The sequence below is a fragment of the Leptinotarsa decemlineata genome, unplaced genomic scaffold (genome assembly GCF_025532065.1).
Source record: "Leptinotarsa decemlineata unplaced genomic scaffold, Ldec_3_MD MMD2_tig00078360_RagTag_RagTag, whole genome shotgun sequence".
Classification (NCBI taxonomy): Eukaryota; Metazoa; Arthropoda; class Insecta; order Coleoptera; family Chrysomelidae; genus Leptinotarsa; species Leptinotarsa decemlineata.
The window spans coordinates 2,141,766-2,164,279 of NW_027412727.1; the positions used below are offsets into that span (position 1 = coordinate 2,141,766).

At 37.5% G+C, this 22,514-nt stretch overlaps 1 protein-coding gene across 1 annotated transcript in view; it reads left to right on the forward strand.

The window, feature by feature from the left end:
* Positions 1 to 530: 530 nt before the first annotated feature.
* The window catches only part of LOC141487070 (uncharacterized), a 30,508-nt gene continuing 8,524 nt past the window's right edge, over positions 531 to 22,514 (forward strand). The window contains exons 1-2 of the mRNA XM_074185873.1: positions 531 to 4,442; positions 4,506 to 5,199. Of these exons, the coding sequence (XP_074041974.1) occupies positions 4,510 to 5,199 (690 nt within the window). The 5' untranslated portion in view covers positions 531 to 4,442; positions 4,506 to 4,509. The remainder of the gene's footprint in view (positions 4,443 to 4,505; positions 5,200 to 22,514) is intronic.

Below are 22,514 nucleotides of genomic sequence, written 5' to 3' on the forward strand. Positions count from 1 at the left end.
TGAATGTTGACCTTGAATGAAATCGTGACGTGTACAGAATATACAGTGGGGTTCGGCGTTGCGGTGTTTGACCTTGAGTGTGGGGTTTGACATTGACGTTCGTCACTTCGACTACCTTGAGCTTGCTCTGTGGCATTGAATGTTGACCTTGTAGCTCTCATTTGGGTTATGGTGGGGGGGAGGAGTTGGGCTTTTATAAGGAGTGTGGTGTGAACGTTTCACTCATTTCAAATTCTCCTTATCGTACGGTAGATATTTCTATATACAAGATGTATTCGTGCGTTGATTGTAAAAAAGTTTCACTCGTAGTGACAACCTACGTCGTCATCAGCGGGATTCCTGCACACCCGCAAATGGTGATGGACCTCCAACATCGAAGAGGCAACGGTTGACACCCTCAGCACTTCCAACACTGCAAACATGCGTTTGCTGCAATTTGACTATTGCAAGCGATCAGATGAATGTACATCGGAGGACGTTGCAGCACAGAACAAATGCATGTGTTCAATATGGGGAAGGTGTGAAAATTGTCAATACAGCTTTCAAGTGTTGAATTGTGAGCTACCGAGTGGACAGTGAAAACCACCACATGGATTACCCAACATTCTTCAATGAAATTAAGCAGAAAGTAGTGAAACTACTCGAAGAAGTGTTGGATATCCATAAATGCATGAAAGTGAACATGGAAGTGTTTGGGCGGTACAGTCTGCAAACTAAGGATCTTTCAGACATCAAATCATTTAATAGTCCCAATGAAGTAATTGATCAATCGAATGATTTGGATGTGGTTTATAGCAGTTTTGCAGATAGTTTAACTGTTAAAGCAGCGGAATTTCAAGATCGGGATTCAGGTATGTGATCTAGTCAAAATGTTGATGATGATGGACTTATAGAGAAAACCCATATTTTCAGGTTGGACCATTGAGAAAATTTTGTACTTGGAGGTGAATATCAACAAGTATAGCCCCTTCGGAGGGTCTTCTTACATCAAATTGCCAAGGTTCATCGAATTGAAGAAAAGTGTGGTGAATGTTCTTAATCAAGATCAGTGCTGCTTTGCGTGGGCTGTGACTTCAGCTTTATACCCTGCCAGTCAGAAACTTAATGAAATTTCATCATACCCCCACTTCTCAACCGTCTTGAATGTAGCAGGTATGGAATTTCCAGTTAAGTTGAAAGATATTCCTAAGTTTGAGGTTATGAACGATTGCTCTATCAATGTTTATGGGTTGGAAAATGTTTTTAAAAATGGTAGAATTGAATATGAAGTTGTGGGTCCATTACACTATTCTAAACGTAGATTAAATAGTCATGTTAATCTGTTGATTATTACAGATGATTCTGGTAATAGTCATTATTGTTGGATTAAGGATTTATCGAGACTAGTATCATCACAAATATCTGCCCGTGGTCATAAAAAGTATTTTTGTGATGGTTGTTTATTGTACTTTGATAATGAACGAACTTTATTGCGACATCAGTTGAATGATTGTAATCACATATCGACAACGACACCATCCACAAATTTCAGGGTTGATAAATTTGGTAAAAGGGTACCTGAGAATATTTTGAAATTTGAAAATATCGAGAAACAGTTGAGGGTTCCATTCGTTGTATATGCTGATTTCGAATCTATTCTGAAACCAGTGCATACTAATGAGCCAAATCCTGCTAACTCTTATACAAATCGAACATATCTTCATGAACCATATGCTTTTTCTTACCTCATAAAGTGCTCTTTTGATGATTCTATATCTAAATTTGTACTATATAGAGGTGCTGATGCAGCTAAAGTGTTTGTGTCAAACTTGGAGGCTGATGTCACCAATATTTATCACAAATATTTGAAGAAAGTCATTCCAATGAGTCCATTGACTGATGAGGAAGAGCATGATTTCAATATTGCCGCCACATGTGGTATATGTGGAGAACCATTTGGTGATGGTGATATTAAGGTGCGTGACCACTGCCATCTAACGGGGAAAAAAAGAAATGGAGCTGCACATAGTATTTGTAACCTCAATTTCAAATTGCCCAACTTTATACCCATAATTTTTCATAATCTCAGTGGGTATGACTGTCATTTGTTCATAAAAGAGTTATGCACAAACAAAACAAAAGTTGATGTCATTGCTCAAACTAAAGAAAAGTATGTTTCCTTCACGAAACATATAATTATGGAGAGAATAGTAGATCACAATGGAGTGATGAAAAATAAGTTTTTGAAATTAAGGTTCATCGATAGTTTTAAATTTATGGCTGCTTCCCTTCAAGAGTTAGGTGACAATTTAGATGAAAAACATTTTGTGGAAACAAGAAAATATTTTCCGGAACAGGATAAATTCAAACTTATGAGGCAGAAAGGTGTTTTTCCGTACAGTTTTATCGATTCTTTAGATAAATTGAATTATTCTAGTATACCATCAAAGGTGGACTTTTATGATAAATTAAATGAAAAACATGTTTCTGATGAGGATTATGATAGAGTAAAGCAGGTATGGAACACATTCAATTGTCAAGATTTGGGTGAATATTCTGACATATATCTTAAATCTGATGTTCTACTGTTGTGCGATATTTTTGAAAATTTTAGAAATATGAGTTTAGATACATATAAATTGGATCCTGCTCACTATTTCACTTCTCCAGGTCTTTCTTGGGATGCTATGTTGAAGTATACGGGTGTCAACTTGGAATTATTAACTGATATCGATATGGTGCATTTTCTCCAAAACGGTATACGTGGTGGTGTAAGCCAGTGTTCGGAGAGAAAGCATATTGCAAACAATCAGTTTCTTCCAAATTATAATCCCGAAGAACCTTCATCTTTCATAATGTATTTGGATGCAACAAATCTGTATGGTCATAGCATGTCTCAATCATTACCTTTTGGTGGGTTCACTTGGTTGACCGCCAGTGAAATATGTCAGTTGGATATCAATAGTATTCCAGATGATAGCCCCCAAGGATACATACTTGAAGTAGATGTGCATTACCCTGTCGAGTTACACGATCTACATTCGGATTTACCATTTTTGGTTGAAAGTATTATACCACCTGGTTCAAAGTCCAAAATACCCAAACTTATTCCTAATTTGAATGATAAAAAGAAATATATCGTTCATTATAGGAATTTGAAACAAGCGGTCCGTAATGGTTTGATGGTGATGAAAACTCATAGAATTCTCAGATTCAATCAGTCACCGTGGCTGAAAAAATATATCGATTTAAATACAAATTTGAGAAATAAGGCTACCAATAAGTTTGAGAAGGGTTACTTCAAATTGAATATAAATTCCATATTTGGCAAAACGATGGAAAATGTAAACAATAGAAGAGACATTCGAATTGTTACACATTGGGAATCCATAAGAAGAGGTATGGGTGCCAATGCTTTGATAGCTCGTCCCAATTTCAAAACATTATCCATATTTTCGGAAGACTTTGTCGTCATACATATGGATAAAGTTAAGGTTTGTTATAATAAACCATTGTATTTAGGGTTCAGTATGTTGGATATGTCGAAAACAGTCATTTATGATTTTTTCTATGATGTCATCAAAAAACATTACGGACCACAAGCTTCTCTTCTCTATACCGATACGGATTCTTTGATACTGAAAATAATGACGGATAATTTTTATAATTTTATGATTGCAAATGTTGACAAATTTGACACTTCTAACTATAGGTTGGGTAATAAATTCAATGTGCCAGTTAGCAAATCGGTGATTGGAAATATGAAGGATGAACTTCCGAGTGATCCCATCATCAGTTTCCATGGCACCGGTGCGAAAGCATATCATGTACAAAGTGTGTCTGATGAAATAAAGAAAGCAAAAGGTATTAAAAAATCCGTTATAAAAAATCAAATTTCAATTGAAGATTACATTAGGATTGTTGAAACAGGTGGTATAATATTTAGAAAGATGAATGTATTCAGGAGTGATTTACATGAGATTTACACGTTGATGTGCAATAAAGTCGCGCTATCACATAATGATGATAAGCGATTCATCATTCCTAATACCACCAAGACATTACCTTGGGGCCACAACGATATTGAATTCTATCAGACAAGTTCCGAACAGAATTTAAGAATTCTTTTGAATGTACTGAAAGATGAAAACAGTATAAGTGACAAGAAATTAAATTTACTCATTGCCTTATTGGAAGAGCAATCGAGTAATTGAATTTTTTCACTCATTATCTGGTTTGTTCAACAAATTGTAAAATTCATACTTGTCGAATATTTCAAACGAATTATCCTACCCCACTTCCACCCCCACTCCCATTCCCACCCGAAGTGGTAGGGAGCATACGGCTATAAAACATGAGGAGGAGGCCACAGTTCATCATTCGATTGCAGTCTTCCTTCGAAAGAACCAGCCAACCTGAGATACCTGCCAGCCAACTTAGTTGAAAATTCCAAGCAGCTTGATGTAAGTACACACTTCCATACTTTTTATATTATATTGTCTAATATTTTCATTTTCTCTTTCTAGAATCATGTCTTTTCTAAGGAATGCTCTGATGACCCCGATTACCACTCTCAGTGAGAGACAGTTGGAGGATGTAGAGCGGAGGAGGGTGGTTGTCCTACAGGACATCATGGTACAACCACCAGCTGCACCACCAGCTGCAGCTCCCATTCCACCACCGGGGATGACTTCCACTCAGGAAGTGGCGGCTCCCATTCCACCACCGGGGATGACTTCCACCCAGGAAGTGGCGGCTCCTGACTTGAAGTTCTTTTTCGAGGACTTCAAACCAACCCCCGAGGAGGAGATTGACCCCCCACCAACTTTGTCGACATTCAGTGGACCAACTTCTTCGTCAGCACCCCAAATCGAAGATTTACTGAATGTCTACAACCCGGACCTGGACGAGTCTCTGGCGGATTTATCGCATCTTCAAAGCTTCTTATCGCCCATCGAACTATTATCGCCCATCGATTCAGGGGATGAGTTCGAGAAACCGGTGAAGAGGGCCAAGAAGATGAAGAAGTCCGCACCTGTGAAGAAGTCCGCACCTGTGAAGAAGTCCGCACCTGTGAAGGCATCCAAAGCCAAAGGTGGGAGGGGTGGTAAGTTGAGTGCTTTTCGCAAAAAATGTGAAAAGAAATCACCTTACGTTGGTTGGCCTACAGCACCCCTTCCAGTGATGGAGATGCAGAACTTGGTGGAAGTCGTCGCCCAGGTCCATCGGGATGCGTCACCCCCTCCAGTCACCCCCCAGGTCCATCGGGATGCGTCGCCCCCTCCAGTCACCCCCCAGGTACGTGTTGAGCATTCCGAACAAGAGGTTGTCCCGGAAAATGTCCTTTAACAGACTGTGGTAGAGGGTAATAAACTCAAAGAGTCTATTACCTATGCACAGTCTGTGAAAAAGAGATATTTGAAGGAGAAGAAGGTTGTGGATGGTTCTGATTCCAGAAAAAGGGCCTTGATGTCGGAAATTTCCACCATCGAGGCCCAGAAAGTGGAATTAGAGAAGCGACTCTCTTTGCTTAGGGCGAAACTTCAAGAAGAAGAGTCGCAACAAGGAAAGAGTTTGGCTTACATCCAAAAATATGGACCTCTTGTTCAGGAATGGGATGCCATGTGCCAGGGGTTCCTCAATACCTAACCCCTTTTGTAAATATATTTTTGTTTAGTTTAAGTTAGATGTATATTTAGAATAAAAAAAATAGTAATTTTAGGAATATAATAAAAACTTGCATGTTAATTTTAAGGTTATTTAATAAAGTCTATGTTATGTATGAAAAAATAAAATAAGGAATATTGGAGTGCATATCTATTTTGGTTGTTGCACACAAAATACTGCGTGGTTGGGGCAGTATTTATTCCTTCATTCTAGTCATTTTTCAGTCGCATGTAGTATATAGAATAAAATTAGTTAAATAGAATAATTGTATAGAATTTCCATCATTTGAAAGTGTGTGAATTGTAAAATAGTTATTTTTTCTAGAGAATAAATAAAAGTGATTCTAGTAATGCTCTGAGTATAATTCTAAAACCTTTTGACACTTCTCTCATCATTACTTCTCTCAACATTATTCAAACAAATTTCATTTATGTGAATGTGTAAAAATACCTAAAATCATGAATCTAATGAATATTATATTGGATTTATTCCCCAATTCTCACATCAATACTTGAATAAATAACCTAGTGGGTCTTTATTTTTCACATATTCCCCCTCCCTTACTCTACCCCACTTTCTTCAAATCATATAAATAAGATTGTATTCTCAATATTCTTCAACTTGTTCGTTCATCATGAATCAAGCAACACCAATTATTCGGGAAGCTGATTCCACCAGTGAACCTCATTTTGCCCCACCAGAGAATTGGTCCTATGGTGACATTCAAGTTGCTGTAGTTGATTCAACATCTCCCGATGATGAATTCGATGGGTATTCAGATACAACAATAGAGCTGAATGAAGAACAAGATGTAACCTCAGACGAAGATGAGTTTGAACATGATGAATTTGCCAGCCCAGAACTTGTGGATCAACTGTGGCTTGAAGATCATCAAATCGCTCCACCAAATATCATCGTGGTGGTTGATTCTCCCGAACCTGACATCATCATTATAGATGATGATGATGATGATCAGGTAGGTTAGGTTAGGTTTTCCTCGGAGTGCACATAGTACCTGGTTGGTGCACACGGAATGCTGCGTGGATGGAGCAGCATTCAACCTAACCACTCTATTTGGTAGTAGTGAAAAAAATAGGCCTATATCGGTACACCCTTGCGGTGAAACGTTAGTTGTTTCGCTATAAAACGAACTAATCAGAAAATGGAAACAGTTAATCATTATCTTTGAATATCTTTGGAACATTATTTTAATAATGTTGATAAAAATTCGTATCATAAAGAAATTTCAAGCAATGTATATTCGGATAAGTAACGAAGGGAAAGGTTGTATAGGCGATCGCGAAGCGATCGCTTCGCGATCGTGAAGAGATCGCTCAGCAGGCCGCTTCGCGGCCTGGGGCGCTCAACATCCACCACTTGCATCCGGGGCGCGTTTTTTGCGACCCCCACCTCCCCCCCCACTCCGCCTCCCACTATACCCCCTCCTGTGCAAGAGTATAAATGTAGGAGTTCCTCAATGTGATCTTCAGTTGAGTAGCTATCGTCAGCATGTCAACATACCAGGAAGCCGATTCCACGACCGGACCCCAGGCGGAAGAACCTACAGCGCCACTCCCGGATTTTCAGTTGGAGGATTCTGATATGGAGAATCCAGATATGGAGGCCGATTCAACCACCACGCCTCATCACCCTTCCACATCTTCGGTCCAGGTACTGCATGTGACCAGTACCGAAGACCACTCCGAAGACTCGAGCAGCTCGGATGATGATGACGATCTCTGGGACGACGACGCATTTGCGGAGGAAATGGCGTTTTCTGAGGGTTCGGTGATGTGGCAGTACTTCCCCCGACCCGATGACAGCGACGACGACGACGACTTGTAATCCTTTCCTTTTTTTTCCCTATTTTTTTCCCTATTTCACCCATCCTTTATCCTTCCTCGGAGTACACATTTTGTTTGGTTGGTGTACACGAGACACTGCGTGGTTGGGGCAGTGTCTACCTCCCTCTCTCCTTTCCACCTTTGAAATAAATATTCTGAATTACAATACCAATTACTCTTATTAACTACTCTGAATAAACACCCCTCGAATTTGAAATATTGTCTTATGAAAATTATATTTCCAAATCTTGACATGAATTCTGCAATTGTTCAGATAAGAGAGAGCTAGTATGTTATCAAACAGATTCAAATCCACTCGGACGCTTAAACAATCATTTTTCAATGTGATTTATTTTACAAAGATAAGATATTCAGAGAACTTACATATTCTATAACACATTTGTGCATACCTCATATGTATATGGATGTACATTTTAGAGGTATATACATATATTACAAACTACTCTTCGTATGATTATGTGACACTCAAAATATTCTATTTCTTTGACTGAGTGATCAATCTTATTATTAGATATCTACACTTTGTTTGTAGCTCTGAAAAGAGCTGTATTTTTGTTGACCCGAAAGTCCACGGTAACTGCTCCGCAGATGGGGTGTTGTTGCAATCTCATTATGAGATATCTACTCTTTGTTTAAATAATGTAGCCCTGAAAAGGGCTGTTTTTTTTTTGTTGACCCGAAGGTCCACGGTTACATCTCCAGAGGTGGGGTGTTGTTACATATGATACAGACGGCTATTCTCCTAAAGTTGGTCAAAGGCCTATCACATGCTTTACACCATGTTTGCCCCATCTCCATGAAGCGGGCGGTGTAATGAATGTCGACGTGCTCATAATACCCTCCATTGTTATTCCGCACAGAATAAAAGCGGAAGCAACACCAACACAACTTCTCTATTTTACCGTCAATCGTTTTGATCCTGACATGGCTATCCGTTACACAATACAAATCTAACGGATCATCCAATGTCTCAGTGATATTCAACCACTCAACATTGCCAATAACTACTCCGCTGTCGTCAGTCTCGTGAGTCGAATCTGTTGCGATACCTTCATCTTCTTCTTCAACAAGACCTTCTTCATCATCATCAATATCTAAATCCCCAACACCTTGCTCAATTGCCTCATCGTCTTCGATATTTAAGCCACCTTCTGCACCTTGCTCATTCACCTCATACTGCATATCTCCACCATCATTTTCTTCGTCAACACCCACTATCTGTCCAACGTCTTCAAACTCTTCCACCAGCTCATGGTTATTAATATCTCTCTGAGATAATAATGCTAACACAGCAGCTCTCTGGGCAGACATATTAATGTATTCTTGTGGTGATACTTGAATACTGACTGAAGTTTACAATCACTCACCGATTTTTATATGATTTTTGACAGTGGTGGTGGTAGCTCCCTCCACTCTACCCCACTCTTCACGGTACCTGTTTATAAGAGGGAAACATGGGAGCGTGAGAGTGTAGTTAAATTCATCGATTGAATATTTGTACATCTATCAGTGAATATGTCTTTCCCTAAAGAGTGGGATACAAAACCGACAATACGCGGCTTTCCAATCAAAATTGGCAAACATATAGTGTGTTACAACTGCCATGGGTATTGGCCTGAAACATATATCAACCCATGTACCGGCCTGTGTCGTAGATGTGTTGTGGCAAGGAATCCAGACCCACTTCGGAAGAGGATAAATGGTTCAACTCTAGAAGTAAGTGACTACCGCCAGCAGTGCAGAGAATGTTCGAAAGAGATTATGTGTAATAATATGGGCATTTCAAGAAATATATGCATAAATTGTGTAGCGACTTGCGATACATTAGTCCAACGATGTCTACAATGTGGTGAATATAGTGTGGATTGTTGGAACAATTTATGCAGTGCTTGAAGAAATAATTGGCAATTGTGTGAGAATGTCGGCCAATTTCACCCCAACAGAGATGTCCACTTTCGAGAGTGCTGGTGTCTAACCCATGAAGAGCGGATAGAGAGACGGAGGATTCATGGAAATCTTATGCTAACATACACATCTTGAAGTGATTTCAATATGTTGAATTTATGAAAAATAAAACCAATAGTTTACATATTACTTGCATCATTTCTAAGGTTATTATTCTATTTAGTTTTTAATAAATAGAACAATTTTAATACACTATTTTTTTATTTTTTATCTAATATTGAGTACAATCATGATAATGTCATTACACTAAAGAATTTTCATCGATCCATGAGTTGTGATATTCAGAGAACCCCAGCCACTTTACATAGAGGCGATGTCCTTTTCTTTTTAAAACTCGCTCCACCAAATACGTATTGGGATCTTTCGTTTCATTCAACTCCAGCCCATAAAAACAGCCTTTGATTGGTTGCCCATTCACATCTTCTAATGCATAAGTTATAGGTTCTGTATTATTAACTTTCACAACTTTGAATATTTCAGCTGTAAAATTTGCTGTATAACCTTTATCGAATGCATTTTTATATTTGCTGATTCGAACACTATCCCCAATTTTAAACGTATTTTTTTTACGTTTCACATGTGGACTCTTAGATTCGGCATACATTGACAATTTAGTAGACTGTTTCACATCTGCAGGTTTCATACCAATCGTACGATGAACTTTGTTGTTATACTGACGAGTAATTCTAGGAAGAATATTCAACCACTTGTAATGACCTTGAAGTGAAAACTCCTTATAAAGCCAACTCTTCAATGTTCTGATTACTCGTTCTGCAATTGCAGCTTTTTTTGTGCTGAATGTTGAGTAATGATTGATGTTGTGTTTCATCATTAACGATGAGAATTTCGAATTATAGAACTCAGTACCATGATCAGATTGTAAATTTTTTGGAGTATATTTAGCATCTTTCAACACGCTTGCCATAGCTGCAGTAACTGAATCACCAGTTTTATTCTTCAACGGCCTTGACCATACAAACTTTGAATAACAGTTGATAACTATAAGGATGTACCTACATCCCTCATTTTCTTTAGAATATGGTTGCATTTCCATCAAATCCATCTGCCACAAGTCAGAAAAACCCTTTATTATTGTCTTCCGACGGGGGAAATTTCGACGCGCCGGCTTGTGTATTTCTTTCACAACCTGCCATTTTGCATTACTCATATTACTGCTCTAAGACTTCTTCAAGATGATAAAATTGAGGAATCACTTTTCTACTGTTCAGGTGCAAGTGTAATGATTGACTATTAAACTTCAATGACTCGCTCAGTAAAAGTATCAACCAACTTAGCTATTACGTCAGTTCGCTTTTCCACATTACTCAATTGATCAGCTAATGCAGAAGTGATGAGTGCATTTTTGTCAATGATTATTTGCACCTCATTATGTTTTGAATCAATATGTTTTCCGATGTTACGCAGCGTTGATGCAATGAATTCTTGGAAATACTTCAGAGTTGTCTCATTGACTTTTCTAATGTGATCGTCAACATATCCTTTAGTAACAGAATCTTTACTGTCTACAGGTTCACCAACATTTTGAAACCGCTTATTCTGAATATCATAATCACCATTTGGTGTGAGAATGAATCCAACACCAGATCTTCCAACTATTGGTTTACTAACACCACCTCTTCTACGACCAAATTTATCAATTGTGGTATGCATAGTTAGATCGTTTGTGATCGACTGAGCCAGTTTCACACATCATGTTCATGATATTGCGGTCAATAGACTAATCCTTCTTCACGTAATTCCTCAATTATGGCTAATATTTCATTATCATGTCCGGTATGTCCAGCCAGTCGTGAACTCCAAAGTAGTCGAAGGCGATCAATCAATTCTTCGAGTTCATTTCAGTAAACATAATCTGTATGCTTATTTCTGATATATTTTTTCTGGGTGGGTATTTTGATCATGCCAGCACCTTCTCTACTAGGGTTTCCATTGGATAATAATGGTAGGATTATTTCTCTATATTTCTTCCAATTATTCGATAGAAGACCTTGTTTTCTCTCATTGTATTTATATGCAGCCTTTGTTAATTTGAGTATATCACCATATGTGGTCATATCGGAAGAAGGGATATTTCTCGATGGTACTTTCATGAATATCAAGTTATATAGTTTTGGAGTGCCCTGATAAGAGCCAATAGTTTTACCATTTTTCATAAACACAATTTTCTCATCGATAAATTCCACATCAGCTACTCCCATTTGTAAATTTCCCGTTTCAGTGTTCATGTGTACTCCAAAGACTGTATCGTAAGAGGGATTTCCTGATAGTAACTTTTTTATATGCTTTTGTACTTCATCACCATCATCGAATACATTAGGTGATTGTGAATCAAAAGTTGTCAATTGAGAGGTTTGAAGATCCTTCGAGGAAGCCCCTTCAAATTTCGGTTTCCACTCACTTTCAATTATAGTTTTGGCTGTTAATGGTGTAGCAGGCTTTGTTTTCTGCATCACTTGATTCATTTGAGATGCTCCTTCAGTATTGGCAGATATTACTTTCAAAGGTGTTATTATTGGCTCATAGATCCTCTCGAGTGCTGATTGATCACCTAGACGACTACTTTTGATATAATTGAATTTCTTCCGAACGGCATCCGTTGCTTCAATTAACTTTCTTTTTAAACATATTTCATCATCATTTTTTCCCTCCATAATTCACTCCAAGAATTTGTATAATGAAGTGTTATCTCCACTATCTAGCACTCAAGTGATTCAATTCTTCAAGAACGTCAAAGATATATGAAAGCGTCGAATCCTTTTCGATAACGTCCATTTACCACTTCTCGATCCTTATCAATTACTAAAAATCCATATTTATCTTCCCAACATCTCGCACACATATCTTGAAATTGCTTATATGTTACATCTGGTGATACATGGTCGGAAAAAATATGATTGAGATTCATATCATCTTGTTTGAACATTACGATAAAATTTGCATTATCTCGTATCAATTGTTTCGGAACTCGTGAATATGTTTGGGCTAAATAGAAACAATCCACATTTTTATGACGACCCATACTGAAATATGATCGTATAACATCCTGTTTCTCGCACATAACATCATCAAAAATGAATATCGAATCAGGTTTGGCGTCTGAAGGCTCTACTATTTCACCTGCATTATTGGCAAAAGTGTAAAAACCCAACCCTTCGATTGGAGATAATACTTCACGTAAATACTCGTATTTAGGTTGATAAAGAGACTTTGAATAAAGATAAACATTTGCGAATCGTAATCCTAGAGGATGCGTTAGCAAAGAAATCATAACATTTGTCTTGCCACAGTTAGAAGGTCTAATAATCAGGCCGCGAATAGAAAGTGGAAGTAAAGATCCGTGACGTTGTTTGACACCGCTTCCCGATCCACCACCCACTTTTTCATCGAAATTATCGATGGAAAATTGCTGCTTCTGCTTCAATATGCGCATTGTATGACAGTTGGAGACTATATAAGCAGGGTTCCACATCGATTCCTTTATTTAAATAGGGGTTATGAGTCGATGCAGATCTACTGAATTGCATTCAAATAAAACTGGTAGAGGATTGATCAATTCCCTCATCAATAATCTACCATTTGAATTACACTTACCTGGCTATCAGTATTGCGGTCCGGGCACCAAATTGCAGAAAAGATTGTTGAGAGGTGATTCGGGTGTCAATCAGCTGGATTTTGCATGCAAAAAACACGATATTGCATATTCACAGAACCCCGATAATCTTGCAGCTAGACACATAGCGGATAAGGAGATTGCAGAAAGTGCTTGGAATCGTGTCAAAGCAAAAGACGCTACTATTGGAGAAAAAGGAGCTGCTTGGCTAGTTACGAATATAATGAAAGGGAAACGCCGATTTGGTATGGGTTGTGACTCATCTCCCAAGCAGTCACACATTCCGAAGAAAAAGCTTTCTATTAAGAAAAAAAAAGTTAAAAAAATATTGAAAGCTTCTAAGGTGATAGCTTTTGGTTCTGGGATCGTTCAGAAAGTGCGTGATGTTCTACACAAAGCGGGTGGAAGTGAATTTGTTGTCAAAAATTCTAAAAGAGCAGCTGAAATTGCACTCAAAGCAGCACGCAAATATATGAGGGCTGCAGGTGGGAAAAAGAAAATTCGCACACCACGAATCATACCGATTCCTAAAATTGGTGGAATACTACCACTCATTCCAATTTTTGCTGGTTTATCAGCACTAGGTAGTTTAGCCGGTGCTACTGCTGGTATAACGAAAGCAGTTCAAGCAGCAAAAGCGAGTAGGGAGCAGTTGAGTGAGACAAATCGCCATAATAAACACATGGAGGCAATTGCTATAGGTAAACAAGGAAGTGGTATCTACTTGAAGCCTTACCGCAAAGGATTAGGAGTCTATTTGAAACCTCAAAATTCAAAAAACTCATAAATTTGCTACCTAAAAGAGCTCTCTCCAATATCGACCTCAACTATTACGCTAAGAAAATGACGATTCCATATTTTCGGGGGGTATATATGCGTGACGATTTACCAAAATCAGGACCACTCCGATATGAATCTGCCATAGTAAATTTGGATAGTCGACATGGTCAAGGGACACATTGGGTAGCATATAGAAAAAGGGGAACTTCGATAAAATATTTTGATAGTTTTGGCGATTTACCCCCTCCCAAAGAACTGATTCACTATTTTTATATGGGTTCGAATCCTATCAATACTATCACATACAACTATAAGCGTGAACAACGATTCAACACAGTATGGTGTGGCCATTTGTGTTTGAAGTTTCTTCAGAACAAGACATGGAGTTAACACCAGTACAGGATAGGGAGAGTATCAAGAGGATGAGTCATTCATTGATCGCATATTCCAGAGTACGCACTTTACAAAAAATGAGTAAAGAACAACTCGCTGATATGCCGAAAGAGGTGTTGATTGGGTGTGCATCACATGAAATTGCATCTGTATGGGATAAGTTACCACAAAACCTACAAAATGATATTGATGTCTTGAAGTATCAGTACTGTCAAGAGCATTACAATGATTCCAGCGGTAGCAGTAGTAATTCCGATATGAATGATGGTCCACCTACAAGAAAAATTTTTTGTTGTTATTGTAAAGTGAATGATGTGAATGTAGTCACACATAATGATATGGATAGACCACCGAACAAGCGACGATTGGTCCACAATTTCTGCTGTCAGCAATAAAAAGACATGAATCATCGAAAATTCGTCAGTCATGTCACGCACGTTCTCATTGTCGGGATACTCTAGCGAGTTGAGTGCCAACTTCTACCCACCCATCGAATTGGATACCAATAGTAATTATGGTCTGGGATTACATGGTTTCTACTCCTACAATTCCATATTCAATGTAGATGCTAAGAATAATGTTATCGGCTATTCGAAGACAATTATCTCACCCCCCACTATTATAAAAATTCCACCTGGGGCATATGAAATTGATGAAATTAATAAGGTGATTTAAAGATTCATGAAATCCAAAGAAGTGCAACTAGAAAATGGAATTGAAGAAAATATCGACGAAGTATTTCTCCTACGTGCAAACAACAACACTCTGAAATGTGAAATGCGATCGAAATATTACATTCATCTCAAACATGAAAACAGCATTGCTGAACTTCTAGGGTTCGATGACAATGTTTTCAATTGTGGTGAAATACATGAATCAACATTGCCCGTGAATATCAATAAGGTGAGGATTATTCGTGTGGATTGTAATGTCACAGCTGGAGCATATTCGAATGGCGATGAAATCCATAGCATCTTTGAATTTGATATTGATGTAGAGCCCGGTTACAAACTCACCAAGGAGCCACAAAATATTATTTATATGCCAATCCGACCTGGTGGTCGTCAGTACCTCGACAATATCACTCTTCGCATATTGGATGATAATGGTAATCTGATCAATTTCAATGGTGAAAAAATAATAGTCAAATTGGAATTGATAAAGCTATAATAATCATCATTTCTCATATATTTATTCACAACATCGACGACAGTCATTAGTAACAATCATCGTTTCTCATACGTTGATTCAGAACATCGATGACTGTCATTAGTGTATCATAAAGAAAATGAGTAAAGGAAGCATCGATAAGTTTGGTCGCAGAAATAAGGCAGTTTCAAATACTGTTTTGCGTGGGCAGCCTGGAGTTGGTTTCAAATTAACAACCGATGGAAACTTTGATATGGAAAATAAACGTTTGAAAAATATAGCAGAGCCTGAAGAGAGTACGGATTGTGTTAATCGAGGATATGTCGGTTTTTACATCTCAAAGATGAGAGGAGAATTAGATACTGATATTGACAAAATTAATTTGAAATTAGATGGAGTAGAAAAATATTCCGTATCAGTGAGGGAAGATCTCATTACGCTTGGACTGAAATTAGTAGAATTTGTAAAAAAGTATGAGCATATGGATAAGGATATCAAATCGCTGCAATCTGATTTGAAAAAACAACCCTCGATAAGCATTCAAACGATCGAGCAAAAACGATGGTGAGCGATGATCATCTGTGAAAAAAGTCAATATAAAGCTGAAGTTGATCAAATTGTTACTCAGTATTTGTTACTTCCTAACGCTGAGCAGGTGATATTCATTGATGGAACTATAAATTCTGCGATTATCGTTTCTAAAAATGGAGTTGTGCTTCAATAGTCAGCGATTGCCGCAGCGGCAGCAGTTGAGTCAGCATAATGTATTTGGTGGAGGCTATGATCATGTGCATTTAAAGAAGCGAAAATCCAGCAGTCGATTCATTCCACGTATATCTGCCAAACGGTCAAGATATAGAATAAGTGCTAGTAGCCTGAACTTTCTCAAATCTATTGGCTTGAAGGTGCGATATAAAAAATAGTAATAACATGGCGACAATCACCACAAGTGATAAATTGGAAGTGTTCGAGGAGCCCATGTTCGACCATTCCCTCATCAGCCTTCATGAGCATACATATAAGCCGTATGGTTCACCATATTACAAAAATTCAGATGAAATGCGAATTCCAATCAATTATCAAGATCTCATACTCGATATTGCAGATAGTTACATTTATATCGAGGGGAAGTTCACACCATCTGATGCCACAAAGCGGTGCTACCTATCCAATAATGCTCTCGCCTTTCTCTTCGACGAAATTCGCTATGAAATGGGTGGTGAGCAAGTGGTTGTTGTTCGAAAACCCGGCATAACTACCACAATGAAAACGATGATATCATTCGGAAAAACGCATGCAAATTCGCTACTACCGATAGGATGGGGACTCGATGTGAATAAACAAGATATATTCGATCCCGTTAGCAATGTATTTAGTGGTAAATTACCCTTGAAGTATCTCATGCGTTTTGCTGAAGATTACAATAAGGAGATAATGAATGTGAAGCAGGAGCTCATTTTGATTATAGCTCGCTCATTCAAAAATTCATTCATTGGGGAAGTCGATGCAGATTTGGAAATCAATAAAATAGAATGGAGAATCAGGCACATTGTGCCGGAAGATCGACAGAAACTGAAACTATTGAATCGCATAAATAAAAATGGTAATAATGCTAAAGTGAAGGTGGCTTATCGTATGTGGGACCTTTATGAATTACCCACACTTCGTGATACATCCTCGGATATATGGGCGGTGAAGACAACCAGCAGCCTCGAAAGACCACGATATATCATCATCGGCTTTCAAAACACCGACCAATCCGAAAATATGTCAAAAGATGTAACGAAATTCACACATGTGAATATTAATAATATTCGACTATCTCTGAACTCTGAAGTATACCCATATGAGCGTTGGAATCTGGATTTCGACAAGAAGTTAGACTCATCAGCCTACTATGCATATGAAAACTTCCAACGTAGCTACTATTATAAAACTATGAGTGAACCGATGATGGATATTGGTAGCTTTCGCAACAACCCACTATTCATTATCGACTGCTCCCATCAACCCGAAGCTATGAAGTCATCCACTGTCGACATCAAAATAGAATTCGAAACACGCAAGGTGAAGTTTCCAGCAAACACCAAAGTATATGCACTCATCCTCCACGATGCTGTTCTATCATATAATGCTCTTAATGGCTCTGTTCAAACTGGATTGTAATAAGATTGACATGTAATATGCTATGAAATATTCGATATTGATGAATAATAAAACACTCAATAATTATGTTATATCTTTTATTCACCAAACAATTAGATACAAACAAATATGGATTGAAACATTATTTTATTCACAAACATATACAACAGATTTCAAATATTTACAACACCATCATTTATCGCTTCTTCCAGTTGCGGGTTGGGACTCTGTGGTTCCAATTGATATTTCTCTATGATATTTTGCGGTAGGTAGGTGCATATGTCTTGAAGAAAATGTTTCAAATCTGCTTCAATTATTAACTCACAGAACTCATCCAAATTTCTACTCCCATATGAATATTTATGACACAATGCCACACCGAGTTCATACTTCTCACTAAGCTCCAAAAGTTTTCGCACCTCTTCAGCATCGTAACATACACTCAAATCATAATTTGATGAATGTAGAGCATCAAAACTCAGATCAGCCATCTCCCAAGCCATTTTTCTTATGGCGGAATCCAAATCCACTGCTTCCGGCCACTCTTGGGCTGAATATTGCATCCACATATTTATAGAATGGTGAGTTCTGAAAATTCATAAATGGCATTCATTAGTTTGCAAATAATATAAAAAAAAAATACTCACTTGAAATCTGACTATGTCTATGAAGTGACCAAGTTGATACATATTTTATATTAATCTACCATATTTTCACTATTTACAAAAAAAATCATAATTTCAAAATGTTCAATCTAAAACATTGAATTTCATCAATGATCGGGTTTTAGCACCAGGATAATCCTGCGAACTTTGACCCATATAAGTAAGTGTGAATTTGGCTTTGGATGAATTCACTTCACGAATGAAGTCTTCTGGTAATTGCTCTGTGACACGTTTTGGAAGCCATGCTTTAAAAGGAGTATCACTTTCCTCATCCAATAAAACTACTTGAATTGATTTACCATATCGTGTGGAATACATTGACATTTTTTCAATTTTATATTCTTTATCAATAACCAGAGCGTTTATAGGTTTCTGCTCTAAAGCTTCACTTTGTTGAATTATAGAAAAATTAATTTTTTCAATGTCAAATTTCAAATTATCCATATTCATAAATATAGTGAAATTACGGTTAATTAAAATAAAATATATATTCACCTCACTGACGAAAACGCCCTCTCGGATGGGTTGATACTCGTTGTCTTCACTTTGGAATTCGACAAATACTTCTGTTTACCTATTTGGGTATTTTAGAGTGTCTAAACTGAATGTGGAAGCATGATATTCTGAACTTATATAGGAATTACCAACAAGGGAGGGGGCAACGCCGAACCCCACTGTTCAAGGTTATATTCTGTGCACGTCACGATTTCATTCAAGGTCAACATGCAATGCCACAGAGCAAGCTCAAGGTAGTCGAAGTGTCGAACGTCAAGGTCAAACCTCACACTCAAGGTCGAACACCGCATTCAAGCTCATACTACGTGTACGACGTTCAAGGTTAGGTGACGTCATTCAAGGTCGTGTGACGTCTCAAGGTCAAAAGGGGTGGGGGGAGGCGTTCAGTCGGCATTAGCACCCTACTGTAAGAATAATATTACCTTTTTCATGATAATATACGCCTACGGTATTGTTGATTGTTTCGATTTTGTATGGACTGGTTACAGGGAACGCTACTGTTCCAAGCAGTAGGAGTGACCTGAAAATAAATTTAATTTTCAGTATACGGTTTCATCCTATCAAAGTTCACTTTTGTTCTTTGATTTGTTTGCACATTTAGAAGTATTGCTGAGTTTTGAAAGAGTTGTTCAATTATGAATGGGCCGTTGAATTTATTTTGCAATTTGTCTTTTATTTGCGATTCCTTAACGTAAACTTTATCGCCTACTTTGTAATTGGGTTTTTCTTCAGAAATATTTCTGTCGAAACGGATTTTAGCTTTCTCCTTTTTCCTTTCGATTTTTTCTCGTGCGACTTTGTAATAATGAGAGAGTCTATTATTTAGGTCTCTCACGTATTTTGTAATAAGTTGTTCTTGATTATATAGTTTTTCTGGAGGCCTGCTTGCCGTGTGTCCGAAAACTAATTCATGGGGTGTAAATCCATGAGATTTGTTCTCAGAGTTATTATAACATATTACCGCGAATGGTAATACATTAAAAGGGTGATCATCTGGGTGTTCAGCCAGATGGGCTCTAATCATTTCTAATAATGTTGCATGGAATCTTTCCACAGATCCGTTGGATTGGGGATGATTGACACTAGAATATGTTAGCTTTATATCAAAAAGGGTACAAAGGTCTCTTAGAAGGGCATTATCGAATTCTCGACCGTAATCACAATGGATTCGTAATGGGGTTCCATAGTGCTGGAAAAATAAAAGTAGGGTATCTGAAATATTTTTTGCTGTTTTGTCTGGGATTGGATACACTTGTGTGAATTTTGTCAGTTCGTCACGTATACTCAATGCGTAATTTTTCGTTGGGATTTCAACTACGTCGATGTTTATTCTTTCGAAAGCTGTTTTAGGCGTTTCGGTTATGACTAATGGGTTGTTTAAATTTTTTTCGACAGATTTTTGTCAATGTAAATTACTTTTTCCGTTATGATTTTGATCAATTATGATCGGGATTTGATCTTTATCCGGAGTGGTAATGATGTTATTGCATATTTTGAATTTTATATCCTTTTGAGCAAAAATGAAACATAGAATTTCTAAAATGGGAAGTTCAGGATTAGTTTCAATGCAATATACTTTAGAGGGATCTAAATCATTTTGACTTCTATACAGGGTGAGAAACAAGTGTTCAATCACCGATTCTGGATCAAAAGTGAGAGGAACTATATAATATTTTCTGTTTTTTATTGTTTTGCTTGATACAATATTTATTTTGAGATTTCTGAATTCGTAATCTTCTTCAAGAATATCCTCAAAGATTTTATAGTGGAAGTCTTTCAATTCCTTTTGTCTAGGGAATATTATAATGTTTTTATTTTCTTTATCGAGAAATTGGCAATTGGAATACTCGACTTTTGAATAATCAATCAGAGATGTTGTTTTGTATAAATTTACGAATGTTGTGAACTCTTCGGTTATCTGTTCTGGTGTATATTCTGATTGATCGCCTTCACGGTTTTCGAAGTTTTCAGGGTTTTCAATATTTTCAGGGTTTTCAGGGTTTTCAGGGTTTCCTTCGGATTCCTCTGGTTCTTGTACCGGATCTTGGATTATTTCAAGATCTAGTTCTTCATTTGTTGGCAAAATGAAGGTACCTGAAGGTATTAGTTTTGTATTAAAAACGAGACAGGCTTTTGTGGAATCAACTTTGATTCTTGAAAGTGCGTCAGCGTTTTTATTTATTCTTCCGGGTTTATATATAATTTCATAGTCGTATTCTTCAAGCTTTAAACGCCATCTTGCGAGTCTACTTCCTGGATCTTTTATGGAAAATAGCCAAGTTAGGGGTCTATGGTCCGTAATTAGTTTAAATTTTCTACCGAAAAGGTAGGGCCTAAAATGCTTGACTGCCCATACTATTGCCAATAGCTCTCGTTCAATCGTGGAATACTTTGATTCTGCGGAACAGAGAGTTCGCGATGCGTATGCAATAGGTAGGTCCTTGCCAATAGGGCCTTGGGATAATACGGCTCCGATAGCGTATGCGCTTGCGTCTGTAATCAAAAGAAATGTGTCTTCGAAATTTGGGTATATTAGAATTGGGGTTGAAACAAGTGCTTGTTTTGATTCTTCGAATGATTTTCTACATTCATCATTAAAAATGAAAGGTGTGTCTTTTTGAAGTAGTTTCGTGAGGGGTTTTGATATTTTAGCAAAATTTGGGATAAATTTTCTATAATATCCGGCTAATCCGAGGAATGATTTTATACTTTTCTGGTTTTGAGGTTCTGGGAAATTTATTATACAATCGACTTTGTCGGGATTTGGTTTTACTCCGTCTTTGGTTATTACGTGTCCAAGATATGCTACTTCCTTTCTAAGAAATTCACATTTATCTGGTTGGATTTTGAGATTGGCTTGGCGGAGTCTTTTAAATACTTCTTTTAGTCTGGAAATGTGCTCATGAATGGTAGGGAAATAAATGATGATGTCGTCCATATAGACAAGACATCGCTCATTCTGGATTCCGAGAAGAATGTTATCCATCACCCTTTGAAATGTTGATGGAGCATTCTTGAGGCCAAAACTCATCCTAAGAAATTCGTAATGGCTATTTTCTACCGAAAATGCTGTTTTGGGAATGTCCTTGTCATCGATTTCGATCTGGTGGAAACCAGAAGCAAGGTTCAAGGTGGTGAAGTATTGACATTTGCCAAGTTGGTCCAGAAGGTCCGATATCATTGGAAGAGGGTATTTGTCATCTACAGTAAGCTCATTTAACTTCCTATAGTCGACAACTACACGCCATTTTTGTTTTCCTGATGCATCTATTTTCTTTGGTACAACCCACACTGGAGATGACCAGGGAGAAATAGAAGGACGTATAATTCCATCTTCTAGCATTTTGTTTATTTGTCGTTTCACTTCCTCTTTATGAATTTGAGGGTAGCGATATGATTTGGTAAAGACCGGTTTTGCATCTTTCGTGTCGATTGAATGTTTTATTTCATTTGTGAATGTGAGTCGATCACCTTCCAAATAAAAGATGTCTGAAAATTCCAAGCAAGTTTGCGTAATTATTTCGGATTCTTCTTCGTTCAAATGATCTAATCGTAATTGTTTTTTTATTTCAAATTCCCTATCTACATAATTTTTTTCGATTTTTGTTTCGTTTATGGGGTTCAAGGTAAAATTTTGAATTGGTTCAATATCCAGATTATAAAATTCTACTACTTTAGGTATAGCGTTTGAATTTATAATTGAAGTGAAAAATTATCCATTTTCATTTACTTTTACTAAGGCGTTTGGCAAACGAACAT